The sequence below is a fragment of the Phalaenopsis equestris genome, unplaced genomic scaffold (genome assembly GCF_001263595.1).
Source record: "Phalaenopsis equestris unplaced genomic scaffold, ASM126359v1 Scaffold000107, whole genome shotgun sequence".
NCBI classification, from domain to species: domain Eukaryota; kingdom Viridiplantae; phylum Streptophyta; class Magnoliopsida; order Asparagales; family Orchidaceae; genus Phalaenopsis; species Phalaenopsis equestris.
In genome coordinates this window covers 4,130,733-4,147,704 of record NW_018164549.1, presented here as the reverse complement: position 1 = coordinate 4,147,704, position 16,972 = coordinate 4,130,733, and the positions used below count along the sequence as shown (strand labels likewise).

The following is a 16,972-nucleotide window of genomic DNA, read 5'->3' as shown; positions in this document are numbered from 1 at the left end:
AGGAGCTGCGCGATCCGGGAGATCGCGGGCGAAGCACGATCGTCTGGAGATGATCGCGGAAGAAGCGCAGATGGGAACAGCTGTGCTCGGGTCAGTGATCGCGGGAGACGTGCGATGTGGGAGATCGCGGGAGACGAGCGCGAAAGCGGACAGACGCGGACGCGAAAGCAGACGCCGACGATCTCGAATCCGATACGGACGATCGGAGAGAGGTGCGATCGGTAGGAGCGGCGCGCGGACAACTAGGGCAGCGCTCGGTCAAGAGGATCGCGGGAGAGAAAGGCCGTGATCGAGCCTCTTCTTTGATGGCTCTGATACCATGTGAATTTTGAATAACTTTCTTCTCAATGAATACATAGATAATTCACTTATAAATAGGCGTGTACATGAGATAAAACGAAGAAAGAAATCTTCCTATAATTAAGTAATTCCTATAATTATGGAATAAACATAAATACCTATAATTAAGAATTACTCTTTTTATACTATGACTAAATATAACAAGTACTAAATAGAATTAAAGTAAATAATAATGAGCGTAATTCCACACTCCCCCTCAAGTTAGCAATGATAGATGAATTGGGATAAAATGTTGGCTCACTTTCAAATTAATCAAATGTTTACTTGTTTTATCTATTATTTTCCATAAACAATTATGTTATAAACATCTTAACCAAACAGGGGCATACTGATCATTTATCTAACAATAGCTCCCAGTAAGCTGTTCTGAATAAGCTGCCCCAAACGGCAAGCCAGCTTATTCTGATAATCTGCAGATTATCAGATTATCAGAATAATCTGCTTATCAGCGGATTATAAATAATCAACAGCTGCCCCAAATAGACCTTAAAAATGTTGAGCACCCAATTGCATCCAACTGACTTTTCATCCCGAGGGAGTTTAGTAAGAATCCATGTGTCCTTATGCTTTAGTGCTTGAGCTCCTTTTCAATTACTTTCTTTCTTTCTTTATTTTTAAGAGTTTTATTAATGAATTTAGGAATATGCACACTATCAATGCTAGTGCAAAACTTAATAGATTATGCACACTATCTAGTAGAAATTTTCGTATCATTAGTAATAGAAGCGAAAGAGGAACTCATGAGTACTAGACTCCCCCTCAGCCAAATTTCAGGTGAGTGTGGATTCGAGTTTTGGTTTGAGCAGTTCTGTCATTGCAAGTTGTCTCCCACATGCTCAAGATTGTTTGCCCTTCTTGTGTATGCACAAAGTTCTTTATTATGAACTTTAGGTTGGATTGGTTGGACATTCTCAACAAGGATTGAAGGGCTAGGTGGAAAAGGAGTAAATTGTGAAGCCATATGAGTGTCATTAAGTGCATCCCAAAATTGATGTTCATTTGCACTCTTCTGAACATCAGATTTGGGATAATATGATTGATTTTAAAAAAAAATGTGACATCTAAGGAGTTGTAGAATTTTCTTGTAACAAGCGAGTAATACTTATACACCTTTTTGTGGGAGGCATACCTTAGAAAAATACACTTAATAGATTTATGGTCAAGTTTTGTGCGATTTTAGGAATGAATATGAACAAAGGATATAAACAAAAAAAAATTAAGTGATATAGTAGAAGGGAAAGCTCTAAATCAATGGTAAGTATCCATCAAGATATTAAGTGTTTTGAAGTTGAGTATCCAACCAAACATTTGGTTGATAAGGTATGTTGCAGATTTGCAGGAATGGCTGCTTCTCCCAATAATATTTTGGAATTTGATAAAAATCATAATTGAGAAGGATACCTCAAGGAGATATCTATTATTTATGCCCACTATCCCATTTTGTTACGAGTATCAATATATGAACTCATATGTATGATTCCATTTTTTCAAAGATTGGATCCAATGCTGGAGTTGAAATATTCTTTTGCATAACTAGTTTTTGACAATATAACTTTTTGGTAGGAATCAAGTTTAATTAAGTCATGAAAGGTCTGAAAGATTTGAGCTATTTTAGACTTCTCCTTTATTAGAAATATAGAGTAGTTCTAGTATGATCGTCAATAAATAAGACAAATCATTTTCACATTTGAACGTCCCTAAATATCACTGTGGATAATGAAAAATGGGTGTGAGAGTTTGTACTGGGTCATGGGATAAATATTTATATTATGTTTGACAAGTTGACAAATCTCATATTAATAAAAATTAGGTTTTTATGAATAAACAAATGAGGATATAAATGTGCAATGTAATCAAAATTAGGATGACATAGAAGATAATGCCATAACATCACTTATTTTTTGACTGACATGACTCAACATAATAAAAATTTAAGGAAAAAATTGAGTTGGAACTACTTGTGTGTTTAGAGAGAAACTTTCCTTGAATAGATATAACACTTGATGTATTTTAACACTGCGAATCACTTTCCCCTAATCAAACTCATAAAATTCACAAGAGTTTGCAAGGAATTCAGTGATATATTTTATATCATGTGTATGCTTAGATTGCAGTTTAATTGCGAGACATAAAATTGAGGAAAAAGTAATATGCTGAGAGAGCTCTACATTTCTCTTTTCAACAATTTTTTAGTGTGATCCATCTGTAAGTTTGCATATTTAGTTGTAGAAGCTCCTTCATAGTTGACTAGAACATTGATGTCTCCAGTCATATGATCAAAGCTCCTGAATCTATTTTCCAAGGTCTAAATTTTTTTTTACTAGCAAGATGAGAGAAATATTTATTATCTTGGTGTGTCACGAGGTTGATGTGTTGTTAAGAATTACTCCTAAGGAGTTTTTTTTTAAGTTTTTCCTTGGTGAACGGTTTAACCGACCCTTCGGATTTGGTAGCAACATTAGTTTTGTTCTCCTGATATTTTCTTCAATGTTTTGATTTCCAATCTAAAGGCTTTCCATGGAGTTTTCAACATTTCTCTTTGAGGTGCCCAATTTTTCTGCAGTAGTCACTTGAGGGCAATTCTTTTTTAGCTTTGAATCATGGGAGGAATTATGGGTGCACATGGCAGAGCTTTCAGTACATGGTGAACCCCCACTTTCAGTCAACATCATCTTCTTGATACTCTCTTATCTCCCGTCTTCAACCAAAGGTTTACGGGTAGATGGAAGTGGCTTTGCAGTTACTTTATTTCCATGATCCTCTCTCTCAGTTCATCCAATTCCTTAGTCATACTAGAAATTTGATAGTTCTCTTCTTCTTGATGATAACTTGTGGACATTTCTACGTGTTTCAAACATATCCAATTGTATCCAATACTTTGTCAAAGTTTTGAAGTATTGGGTGACACTTAGCTCTCGTTGATGAAGATAATGAAATTTAATTTCGATCTCAAATAACTCTGCAATTTTATCAGTGTTGGAATATATTTCTTTTGTAGCTTCTCAAACTCTTTTTGCAGTTTTGCAGAGAAAAATTTTTTTCACTCAAGTGGTCATTGAGTTTAATAGCCAAAACATAACCAAATGATCTACAAAAGTATATAAGCACTATATCCGTGAGATGTTCTTTTCTCTTTTTCACAAATGTATATAAGCACAGATCGGGACCATTAAAGAAATTTATAGCCATTGAATTTAAGATTTGTTATCAACTTAGAGAGTTCAAGAGCCATTTGGGCAGAATTTATGGTCTTGGATTCAGCATTAACCTTCGGAGTAGAGCAGGACATTTTCATCCCATACTTGGTCATGAACCCTATGCATGTTTAGTGATGGAAAGAATTCCTGGTTGCTACTTGCAGGAGATGAGGGACGTCTGGAAGGCCACTACCTTCGACTGCTATGCTTGCCTGGGAAGGAGCAGTTTGGCGACGGGTCACGACATCTGGAGGTTGGTTGAGGAGGTCCCATTGGCAGCATGGAGAGGCTCCGATGGAGTATTCCAACGCTGGACTACGACTGAAGCCGCTCTGGTTGTTGCTTCTGACGTGTAGAGAAACTCATTCTCTAGGAAGATCACCTGATTGCTGCTTCTGTCATGAGGAGGAACCTGTGCCAACAGATCACTCTACTATTTCTTCTGCTATTAGGAGGAACTGATGCCAAGAGATTACCCAGCTATTGATGCAGAGGGTGCGACTGCCATGAAGAAGAGGGCCCTAGAGGAAGGGCCTGTAAGCCAGTTGAAGGAATTTCGATGATTGCACGGAAGATTCCGAGTTAAGAAGAGCTAGTGTTTGCTTCCAAGCTTTGATACTATGAAGAAAACAAACTTTGGGAGGAAAAAATATTTCTTTTTATTATTCACACCTAAGGCATATATATAGGGAAATCGGTCCCTCCTAATTTAGAAACTTCCAAATATATTTAATCTAAATTAAGAAATGAAATAATTTTGAAATAAAAATAAAGAAACATAAATAGAAAGGGAATAAAACTAATCATGTGGTTTTCAAAGTTCTCCTCAATCAAATCCTCCACTATCTTAAGGTGGTTGGCCAGTCGGCTGGCCCACATTCCTACCACAATAACAACAAAAACAACAACAATAAAACGTTTATTCCACTAAGTGGGGTTGGCTACATGAATCTTTTTTCTCTATTGCGTCCTATTTCGTGTCATATTTTCATTTATTTCTAATAAATTAAAATCATTTTTTATAAAATATGTCCAAGCCTTCCTAGGTCTACCTTTGCCTTTCTTAACATAAATCGAATCTAAAACATCAACTCTCCTAATCGGATCATCACATGGTCGACGTTTGATGTGACCAAACCATCTAAGACGACTCTCCCTAATGTTGTCCGTCACCGGAGCTACACCAACCCTATCACGGATATATTCATTTTGCATTTTGTCGTTAAGTGTAAAGTCATTCATCCACCTAATCATTCTCATCTCGACAACACTTAACTTAGTTTTATGCTTCTCTTTTAAAGGCCAACATTCAGCGCCATAGAGAATTGCAAGTCTCATCGCCATCTTATAACATTTTGTTTTCAGTCTAAGTGGTGATTTTCTATCACACAATAGGCCCGAAGCATTGCTCCACTTCAACCAACCAACTTGAATTCTACTAATAACATCCCCATCTATATCACTATCACTTTGAACAATAGTCCCGAGATATCTATAGCGTTCACACCTTTTAATAATTTGATCACCATAAGTTAACACTTCTGTCACTAGAGCTACTACTACTAAAATTACATTCCATGTATTCTGTTGTAGTTCAACTCAAATGAAGGCCTTTAGACTCTAATGTAGACCTCCATAATTCAAGTTTTTTCTGAGCTTTCTTTCTCGAGAAGGATATCATCAGGAAAAAACATACACCAAGGTGCATCCTCCTGTAAATGTTTAGTAAGACCATCCATAACTAAAGCAAAAAGATATGGGCTTAAAGTCGATTCCTGTCCTAATCCAACAGAGATAGGAAATTATTTGGTCAAGCCTCCTTACACAAGTAACAACTCTAGTATGCATATCTTTAATGACTTGAATGTAACTCATATCATCCCCACCTTCCTAAATTTCCACAAATGATTTTTATTTGTCAATCAATTGAATATTAGATGATTGAAAAAAAACTGAAATATTATATTATGGAGAAGTCTTGATTGGTTGTTTCATGCATATTACAAATTAGGATGTTGGATATGAGTATAATTTTTAAATTGTTTTCTAAAGTAGTGCGGGCGTCCGGATTGGTGATCTGGCATACCAGTGGTTTTGCAATTTTTTTTCTTCAAATCAACCTAGTCTGCTTATTGGTTTTGGTGTTACTAGCTATTTACTTTCCTAACTCCGATTTCTTTCTTGCAATTGAATTGCTTATTGCAGCACGGTTATCAGGAAACAGTGTGGATGGGATGGAGGATTTGACTGCTGTTTCAACAAAAGAAGATGGAATTTTATCTTCACTTCTGAAGAAAACAAAACGATGGCTTTATAATCACTCCCAGCACATGAACTTTTTCACAATTTTGGCCCTTGCTTCAGTAAGCTCTTTTATATGTGCTTTGTTTGCTGGATACGCATGGAACTGAAGTATCATTAACCTGTTACATGACTAATATTAGCTTTTCTATTCAAGTCTTCTTCGTAATGGATGTTGGATGAAAATTTTTCCTATTCTTTACTATTAACTGATTTTCTTTTTTGAGCATTTACAGGCATAGAAGATTTTTTATGTATTCACATATCTCCCACTGAAACTTTCATATTTACACACATATAACTCAAATTTTTAATTTCACATAAAAAATAAGACTGTTACTACTTTTTAAAAGTAAAATATGTCTTTTCATGACAGGTTTAAAGAACCAAAGTACTATGTATGTAAATATGAAAGTTTAAGTATGACAGGTTTAAAGAACCAAAGTACTATGTATGTAAATATGAAAGTTTAAGTATGACAGGTTTAAAGAACCAAAGTACTATGTATGTAAATATGAAAGTTTAAGTATGACAGGTTTAAAGAACCAAAGTACTATGCATGGAACTGAAGTATCATAAACCTGTTACATGACTAATATTAGCTTTTCTATTCAAGTCTTCTTCGTAATGGATGTTGGATGAAAATTTTTCCTATTCTTTACTATTAACTGATTTTCTTTTTTGAGCATTTACAGGCATAGAAGATTTTTTATGTATGCACATACCTCCCACTGAAACTTTCATATTTACACACATATAACTCAAAGTTTTAATTTCACATAAAAAATAAGACTTACTACTTTTTAAAAGTAAAATATGTCTTTTCATGACAGGTTTAAAGAACCAAAGTACTATGTATGTAAATATGAAAGTTTAAGTATGAGATATGTAAATACATAAGAATTGTGTGTCAAGTATGTAAATTTCCTTTTATTTTTTCCTTTTTTTTTTCTTGCACAGGATTTTCTATAATGACATATTCCTAGTGCTTAGTTCACAACTAGAGATGATCTGGCTTCAGGGCTCCAGAAAGTTGTATTTGGATAAATATTGAGGGGGTGTTTTTATGTTATTAGTTAGGGCATGGATCTTGTAGGACGGTTGCTATAAGAAAACACTGTTAAAACTGGATCAGGATGAATTTGCTTCCCTCACTTGGCCCATAAATTGACAATTTAACATTTTTGACATCTTTATACGATTAAAATTTTTCAAATTTAAATCTCTGAAAATATATGGGGAAAAAAAAAGGAGGAAGAAAACTTCAATATATAGTCAATAATGTTTTATTCCACTCGTGTATTAACAATAATTACTGGAGATACTCCTCATAAATCATCAGTTTATTTTATTTGTAGAAATATCCAAAAAGGTTATATTATCAAATGGAAAAATGAAACGTTAGATAGGGATTAGATTGATGGAATCTGATTTTCTGCAAAATTACATCAGTCTAATCCCTTGGATGACTCATTTCAGTAGGCATAAAATCAAAACCATAAGGTTACTGTCAAAAAAGGGAATTCTATTTAACCAAATTTAAGCACTTTTTTTCAGAATAATTTAATCTAGAATCTATTAAAATTACTCATCATGAATTGTAGTTTATGATTTTTATTACATCAAATGCTTCTATGATAGGTTCTACATCAAATTCTGGAGTAACATTTTCTCAATGTAGGCAATCAATGCATTTGCAAGAAAAAGCATCCTCCATTTTTTGTTTCTGCACCTTTTTTTTTTTCACTGTTTTAATAGTCTAAAAAGCTCTTTCAATTGCTACAATTTATATAAGCGTAGTTAAGACAACTTTGATCAATCTCTCAACTATAGAATGAATTTTTGACTGTATATGAAGAGAGGTTATGCCAACGAATGATGAGAGAGAAGCATTACAGGAGAGAGCATAAAAAAAAATAAGGGATTGGTTTCAAGGGTGGCTAAAAGGGAGAGAATCCATGGAGGTGGTAAGGGATTAGATAACATGAACAAGATAGAATAAATTCAGTTAACAATAATATTTGATCACGTTAGAATGTGCAAAGTATATTCTATAGAGGATTAGATAAGGAGCTTGTTGTAAAAGTTATTTCATGCAGTGCAGATAAATGGGAAGTGTTTATGAGTCAAGGGATTGAGATTTTAATGCTAAAAGAGTTGATAAGTTAAGTTTGTGTCCTCAAGATTAAGATTTTGTTTGACAGCAATTGAATGTAGCAGTTAAGTGTAAAGATGGAGATGCAGGATAAATTTTGTTTTAGAGTGACAAGAAAGAAAAACTTAAGAAATTGTGTAATATGCCTTGCCATTGCCAACTTGTAAATTGAATAAAACTTTGAAAATATTTATTTTCAAGATGACATCCAATTTGTAAAAGTTTTCATGAAAAAAAGAAAGGGCAAACTACTAATACTTTATATAAGTACAGCGGTGTGCCAACCATGCACATCATTTTTTTTTGTGGCGCTAACTCATTACAAAATTCACGTGCTGAGTTCTTTCACCACATAGCATCATTTCATTTTACCCTTTAGCTTCGGCCCATTGATTATATAATCCCCCTTGCTGGAGCTAGTTATCTCTTATCGGTTTATTTCTTCACTCTCTTGGTCTCTTGTTTTCTTATACACTTTTCACTAATCCTTGTCCTAATACTAGTAGTCCTGGCTCACAAGTTTTTTTTTTTTTCGAGAATGTTTATGGATGCCTAAAGGCCTTATTTTGAGTAGATCGAAAATTGAATACAAGAAATATAATTTTAGTAGTAGTAGCTCTAGTGACAGAGTTGTAACCACGGGTGATCAAATCATTAAAAGTGTGACCATGTTAGATATATCAATTTTGTTGTTCAAAGTGACGGTGATATAGATGGGGATGTTATTAGTCAAATTCAAGTTGGTTCAAATTCAAGTTGGTTGGTTGAAGGGTTGGTTGAAGTGGGGGAATGCTTCGGGCCTATTGTGTGATAGAAAATCACCGCTTAGACTGAAAAGAAAATGTTATAAGATGGCGATGAGACCTGCAATGCTCTATGGCGCTGAATGTTGGCCTTTAAAAGAGAAGCATAAAACTAAGTGTTGTCGAGATGAGAATGATTAGGTGGATGAATGGCTTTACACTTAGCGACAAAATGCAAAATGAATATATCCGTGATAGGGTTGGTGTAGCTCCAGTGACGGACAAAATTAGGGAGAGTCGTCTTAGATGGTTTGGTCACATCAAACGTTGACCATGTGATGATCCGATTAAGAGAGTTGACGTTTTAGATTTGATTTATGTTAAGAAAGGCAGAGGTAGACCTAGGAAGGTTTGGGCATATTTTATAAAAAATGATTTTAATTTATTAGAATTAAATGAAAATATGACACGAAATAGGACGCAATGGAGAAAAAATTAGGCAGAGCTTAGATAGTTTGGTCACATAAAACGTCAACCTTTTGATTCGATTTATGTTAAGAAAGGCAGAGCTAGACCTAAAAGGACTTTAGCATATTGTATAAAAAAATGTTCTTAATCTATTAGAATTAAATGAAAACATGACATTCAATTGGCCGCAATGGAGAAAAAGTTTTTATGTAACTGACCCCACTTAGTGGGATAAACGCATGCTGTTGTTGTTGAATATTTCTCGTTGCCTCATCTTTAAACTCTCTCTAACATTACGCTACCTTCAAATCTTTGGCCTTCAATTGGTCAGTCAAATCTCATGATTTTTTATTTTAATTTTTTAAATTATTTTTCATCATTTATTTATTTATATTGTTGTATTTTTTTGCTATGGATAGCTGTAAATTACTAATATTCAACATATCATTAGATTTCGTTAAAATTTTAATCTATTTTGGTTTAAGTTTTCTAGTTAACTAAATATTGTATGTATATACTATTTACATATATGATATACAAACAATGAACACTTTGGTTTATGAGTACTACTTTGATTTGCACATTGCACATTAAAACTCCACGCACTGTTTTCTGTAGATGTTTTTCTGACACTCTTCTAAAACACCGCGTCTAATTTGATGAATCACTCCAAGTTTCTAAGTTTACTGGATTGAACAGTAGGAAGGAGGGAATTTTGGAGTAAAATTAAAATATATTGGAGGCGTGCATGCTCTGCTAGAAAATCCTCATTCAGCATTTTAAAATTCAGAAAAAAAAGCAGGGTAATTGTTCTAAATGAGTAAGACCTGGCCTTTATTTCTTAGCCTTTTCAAAATTCCCTTCCAGTTGGATATTAATATGGTCCGCCTAATCGCACTAGTTTAATTTACATGTTCGATTGATGAGATTGATTTTCTTCCTCATAACCATAAAAGAAAAAAAAAACTCCATTAGGAGCTCTTGATGCATTTTTGTATTAGCAATGCAAAAGAAATGATAAAAGTAGGACATTTGATTAGAGGTACAAACAACATAATTTTATCTTCAGAAAAAAAATAGTTTGAGTGCCACTTTATAATAGAGAATTATTGCCTTGTAGTTCTTATGTGAATCTTAAAATTTTATCAAATGCCCTTCTATTTTTTTATTATTGTTGTCACACTCCTAGAATAAAAATATATTCTGAGCTCCTTAAATGATTTTTTCCCTTACAATTGCTATAGCAAGGCTTTAAAGAAGGTACTTATCTCAATTTTTTTGAAAGACAAAAGAGTCTGGCTAGTAATAAAGATCTGATCTCCTGTGGCTTCTGTTTAGTTATTTGTAATTTTTTGTTGAGTTTGGTGGAGCTAGCCCAAAAATCTGATTTATATTTAAAATGCTTAAATAATCAAAATGATTCTTAGATTTTTGTAGTCATGTACAATTAAATCACGAACTTTTTCAAGTTTTCTATTTAGTCGCCCGACTTATCAAATCTGAATCAATATATAGTCCTAATATCAATTTAGCTATTTCTTTTGACGAAAATATGTGGAAGGGAGCTCTTCATGGAGGTATTTTAGACTTTTTTTAGGGGTAGAATTTTACGATTTTTTAGCAACTCAAACCAATGTGATTGACTTCAAAAAGTTAAAAAAAAAGGAAAAAGAAAAAGCCTCCTCCATAAATTCCGATCCAAAATTAGAAAATTTGATAGTAGAACAAAATTGGTTTAGATTTGATGAGTTCAGCAATTAATTTAACTTCTAAAAAAATCTGAGATTAAAACAGATGCACCTAAAAATTTTATTCACTTCCATTTTGCCTTCCTTCTGATGGAAGAACAAATTTTGTAATGGTACTTGGTATTATTGAAGCTCAGAATTTAACTACATAATCATGTAAGAAAAAAAAAAGTTAACAGGATTGCAGTCCTGAAGTCTTTTTGGAATTTTCTTTAATTTTTACTATGAGTTGTATTATTGCATTTTTTGCCTTAATTCCTTATATTTAATCGCACGATTCATCTGATTTTTTTGTTCGAATTAATAATCTCTTTTCTTGCATTTTTTTTCCTACTCGTTTAGGTTCCAAATCCATTATTTGATCTTGCTGGAATAATGTGTGGGCAATTTGGGGTTACATTCTGGAAGTTTTTTCTGGCGACATTGTTAGGGAAGGCAATTTTCAAAACCCACATACAGGTAAATTATTTGCTTTTTTATAACTTTCCTTTCGCAATAAAATTTGTGGTTTTGATGCTATGTGATCATTCATATATATATATATATATATATATATATAGAGAGAGAGAGAGAGAGAGAGAGAGAGAATAAATTTCTCAAATACCAATGAGCCAAGGGACGCAACTTAAAAACTTTGAATTTAAGAAGGCAATTTTTTGTGCAAGCTGTACTTATTTTGTTTCTGTTTTTTCTTACTCGATGCAGACTTTCTTCATCATCTCCCTTTGTAATAATCAACTGCTCGAATGGGTGGAGAATGAGTTGATTTGGGTGTTCAGTCGAGTTCCTATTTTATCTTCTATTCTGCCCGCCATTGTCACGAAATTGAACCTGATTCAGGCAAAATATTTGTCAGCTCCAGTTCCTTCTACAGCTCCCTCAGAAGGAAAGGTAGGATTTCCTCAAGTTTAATGCGGTAGAAGTTCTGGATATCCTCCTGCTTATGTTTACGCTTTTATTACTCGTTGCTACAACAAAGGGTGTAAACGAATCGAATCAAGCTCGAGCCACCCTGGGCCTCAACTTGAGCTTGAGTTTGAGTTTGAGTTTGAGTTTGAGCTTGATTAATTAATGGAGTTAGAGCTCAAGCTGAAGTTTAAGTCTTCAAGTTCGAACTGGCTCACAAGAAGATTTGCTTATTATAAAAAAGAAAAAAATATTAATTTAAGCTAATGTCATAATAAAATGACAAATAAATATGTAATTAGAAGATAAATAATAAGAAATCACTTAATATATGATAAAATATTTACTTTTAAAATTGTACTAATAATTTAAATATGAAGTCTTAAAATTTAATATATTTTTAGTATATTTTATATTAATATTTTCTTAAGCAAGCCGGCTCACAATGCTAACGAGTCAAGTCGGGGCTAGTTGGAGCTCGACTTGTTAGCTCATTGAGCAACTCATAAGCCATTTATCGAGCTGCGTTGAGCTGGCTCACTTACACCCCTAATTTTAGCCGATCACACGAATGGCTTATGACGAAACTCTTAACCCGATATTATATAATGCACTAAATGCATGGAGCTCTGACCAAGGCAGACTCTAGGGAGCGGTTGATGCAACCTTAATCCTATAATTGTAAAGAGATTATTTTCTTCTCAATCCCTTGCCAACCTTAGGATATGCTAGTGGTAGCAACTTAGAGTCTATTTGGTATAATTTTTTGCTTGCTTTGTTTTTTAAACCATCACCACAACTCCGTTTGGAGGACTACTTTTGCGGTGAAAAGCTGATTTTTGCAACTAGATATATTAATGGTTATTGTAAGAATGTTGTCTGAATTTTTAGAAAAAAAAACATTACACATATATATATATATATATATATACTAAAAGTTGCTTTCTTCGTCACAATTTTACGATCACCTTTATAAAAAATTACAGCAACGCAGACCCTTAACCATGTTCTAGGACTACCATCATTTTTAACCAGGTACTGCTAGCGCTAAATGAATTGCAGTTTCAGAATTGCATTAGCTGTCGTGCTTTCTTCCTATTCATTATTATATTTCTAGTCATAGAGCACTAGTTGTTTCCTGATTTGCATGCCAGGGCGTGCGCAGTTTGCTTTTTTAGATAATGGCATAGTCTGACTATTTGTACAAATCTCATCACTGGCCATGGTTTTGGTACCAAACATTTTGCAGACCATTAAGTTTACCTGCTAGATATTGGCTTTCTAAAAGTCATCATTGCCATTATTATCATCATTAGATCTTATCCGAACTAATTGAAATCGGATTTATGTTTTTTTTTTTTAATTTTTGTTTAGTGTAGCTTGAGGTACTGATTTATTGTTCACAACTCATTTTACTTAACTCCTATCCTTGTTGCTTTATATCTACTATATTCTTTCTAATCTTCCAACACTAACTTTATCCACTCATTTAATGGATGTTTTTTCTGCCTCCATTGCTCATATTCAAATCACTTTGATCTAAGACCAACCATTTATCTATTATAATTATTCCTTAATGCCTTCTCCCTCTTTTTTTGATATTAATGTTATCATTCATCTAATGGATTTGCTTTTATTTTACATGTCCAAATCACTTAAATCTATTTTTATTTATTATCAATAGATGTAATTTTTTTTTAATTTTTTTTTATTTCAGCTGCCTTTTATTTATTATCAATAAATGCGAAATGAATATCTTCGTCATAGGTTTGGTGTAGCTCCAGTGATAGAAAAAATTAGAGGGTCGTCTTAGATGATTTGGTCACATTAAACATCGACCATCTGATGATCCAATTAGGAGAGTAGATGTTTTAGATTCGACTTATGTTGGGAAAGACAAAGGTAGACCTAGGAAGACCTGGGCTTATTGTATAGAAAATGATTTTAATTTATTAGAACTAAATGAAAATATGACGCAATGGACAAAATGGACAAAAAGAATTCATGTAGCAAAGAATTCATGTAGCCGACCTCACGTAGTGGGATTAAGGTTTGGTTTTTTGTTGTTATTGTATCAATTAGGGCTGTCAAAAAAGCTCGTTGTTCGCGAACAGTTCGTGTTCGGCTCGTCAATGAGTTCGTGTTCGATTCGTTCGATAAGTAAACGAGACAAACACGAACAAATTTTTTTCGTTCGGTTAGTTAAACGAACCAAACACGAACAGTGATGCGTTCGTTCGTGTTCGAATCGTTATTGTTTGAAATATAAAATAATATAAAATAATTATATATAAAAAATTTATTATATTTTAAAACATTAAATTTTATAAATTATAATATATAATAAAATGATAATAATAATATATTAATATACTATAGTAGTAATATACTAATATAGATATTGTATATTTATGTAATATAAGTTATATAATTAATATATAATATTATTTTTATATATTAATGTTAGGGATGTCAAACTGGCTCGTCGTTCGTGAACAGCTCGTGTTCGGTTCGTGTTCGGCTCGTTCGTTAAGAAACGAACACGAGCTTATTTCAAACAAACTAAATTTTAAACGAACCGAACACGAACACAAGCTTTGTTCGTTCGTGTTCGGTTCGTTTACACCCCTAGTATCAATAGATGTAATTAAACCATTTATCGAATATAATCATTTTTTAGTCTCATTCTATTAGGCCTATTGTGTGATAGAAATGTACTGCTTAGACTTAAAGGAAAATTTTATAAGATGGTGAGATCTGCAATGCTTTATGGCACATAATGTTACCTTTAAAAGAGAAGCATAAAACAAAGTTAAGTGTTGCTGAGATGAGAATGCTTAGGTGGATGAGTGGCTTGACACTTAGAGACAAAATGCGAAATGAATCTATCTGTGATAGGGTTGTAGCTGCTCCACTGACAGACACGATTAGAGAGTTGTCTTAGATGGTTTGACATATTAAATGTCGATTATCTGATGATCTGGTTAGGAGTTTAGATGTTTTAGATTTGATTTATGTTAAGAAATGCAGAGATATACCCGAAAAGATGATCTTGATCTATTCGAATCAGGTGAAAATATGATACTTAGTAGGACACAATGGAGAAAAAAGATTCATGTAACCAACAACCACTTAGTGGGATAAAGGCTTGTTATTTTATTGGTGTCCACACTCAACTTAAACATCGACAATTTTTTAACTTCGCTTTAATTTTACTATTCCAAGAGGAAATTTTACAAATTGAAGCAATTTTCTTACGTGCTGCTATGCCCCTTTTTTCTTGTAAGATTTACATACACAACACTCAATTCTTTTGTATTTACGTATCTAACACCTAAGCCTCAATTTTTACATATATTGCCACCTAATCCATGCATGAAAAAGGTGTATTTCACTTTTTCAAAATTAAAATTGACATATTTTTGATGTGATACGAAAGATTTGAGTGATATAAATATAAAACGTTTAGTCCAGATGTTAGATACATAAATACAGATGAATTGTGTGGTATGCATGTAAATTCCCCCATTTTTCTAAAAGCTGAAAATTTCACTGGAAGCACGACCTGACATTTCCTTCTTGCCGCCTCTCAGGGAAGACATTGGAACCTATCATTCACAACTGTCTGGAATGCTGTCATATGGCTAATGTTGATGAACTTCTTTGTAAAAATAGTCACAGATACTGCACAGACATATCTCAAACAACAACAAGAACTGCAGTTGAACAAGCTATCTGCATCAAACGCTTCGATTCATAATTTCGACGACGGCGAATCTAAAAGTAAGAACACATGATTATTTCGACGGCGAAGCTAACAAGGTCGGACGAACTCTCTCTTCTCGAAATCCTCTTTATTCTGCTGCTAAAATGTGTAGAAAATGAGGATTGTGGCATTGTGGGAGCGAGCAGGATTATTTGTTACATCTGCTCGAGATGCGAAAGGCGTCCAATTTATGGCTGATTTTATTAACCTTATTCTTCAGGCTGTTCTGATCTTTCATTGTTTCGATTGTGTAAGCAGAAAATGATATCTTTTTTACTTTGTGGATCATTGCATTAGAAAAGCTCTGCTTGCTAAACTATGTTGTGACTAATTTCATAATTGATGAACATTGGAAGGAAGACAAAAAAAAGTTATTGAAAATAGTTTATTTATGTGATATGCTTTTTCACATTAGTTGTATATGTGATGGGTATTATATGCGATGTTCCTTGAATAGCTGGTTTGATTTGGTTAGAAATAATGCTGTCCTTGATGGTTTGTTTGTTTAGTCTATTGGTTATGGGAGACTTCAGATTTATTCCATTGTTTTAGGCACAGTAAATTTCCTTGGTTTCTCTTCTTATGTAGCACCGTCACTATTAAAAATATGTTGCACCCGTGTCGGACATTGGTGCCTGATCAACTCGCCCTACTCGCCCTGACATTTAAAATATGAGTCTTTTTTTTTTTCAGGCTCGTTGAACCGGTGCTAAAAAACAAATTGAGAACAATAAAACACGAGAAGTAAAAAATTATAAATAAATGAATTCTCTCAATTATACCACATAGTTGAAGTCCTCTCCTCTGGTCTTGTGAAAACTCTCTCTAGCATAGCATTTGTCAAAAGCGGGCATTGAAAGTGTTTCTAAGATTTGTTGAATCTGAACATCATTAGTTTCATTTTTGTTTGTTGAAATCGAGCGTCAAAGTGCCATTCCATATTCGTTGAAGCTGAACGTTGTTCTCTGTTTATTGAAGTTCAATTTACACCAGTTATAAGTTGTAGACTTCTTTGTTGTTAACAGAAGTTAAACATGTTTGTTGCAGTCGACCTAAATGCCCAGTGCATTTTGTGAGGCTTGCACCAAAGCTTCTATTCGTCAAAATATTACAGTTAAAAAAAGGTGATGTTGGATCTGATCTGAGGAATGAAATTTTGGGACCGCCTGAAAATAGATTCCATCCTGATGATAGATTGGTTTGAGACGGAGAAGACGCGTAGTAAAGAGGAAAATAGAAGAAAGTAGAACTACAGTCTTGCACTCAGATATCGATACACAACTTTCGAACTCATTAGAATCATTCTTAGTCAGACTTGGACTCTTTCC

General features: G+C 33.6%; 1 protein-coding gene across 1 annotated transcript in view; it reads left to right on the top strand.

The window, feature by feature from the left end:
- The window catches only part of LOC110020678 (vacuole membrane protein KMS1), a 34,410-nt gene extending 18,387 nt beyond the window's left edge, over positions 1-16,023 (top strand). The window contains exons 5-8 of the mRNA XM_020718861.1: positions 5,763-5,920; positions 11,315-11,431; positions 11,678-11,863; positions 15,472-16,023. Coding sequence (XP_020574520.1) covers positions 5,763-5,920; positions 11,315-11,431; positions 11,678-11,863; positions 15,472-15,675 — 665 coding nt within the window. The 3' untranslated portion in view covers positions 15,676-16,023. The remainder of the gene's footprint in view (positions 1-5,762; positions 5,921-11,314; positions 11,432-11,677; positions 11,864-15,471) is intronic.
- The last annotated feature ends 949 nt before the right edge of the window (positions 16,024-16,972 follow it).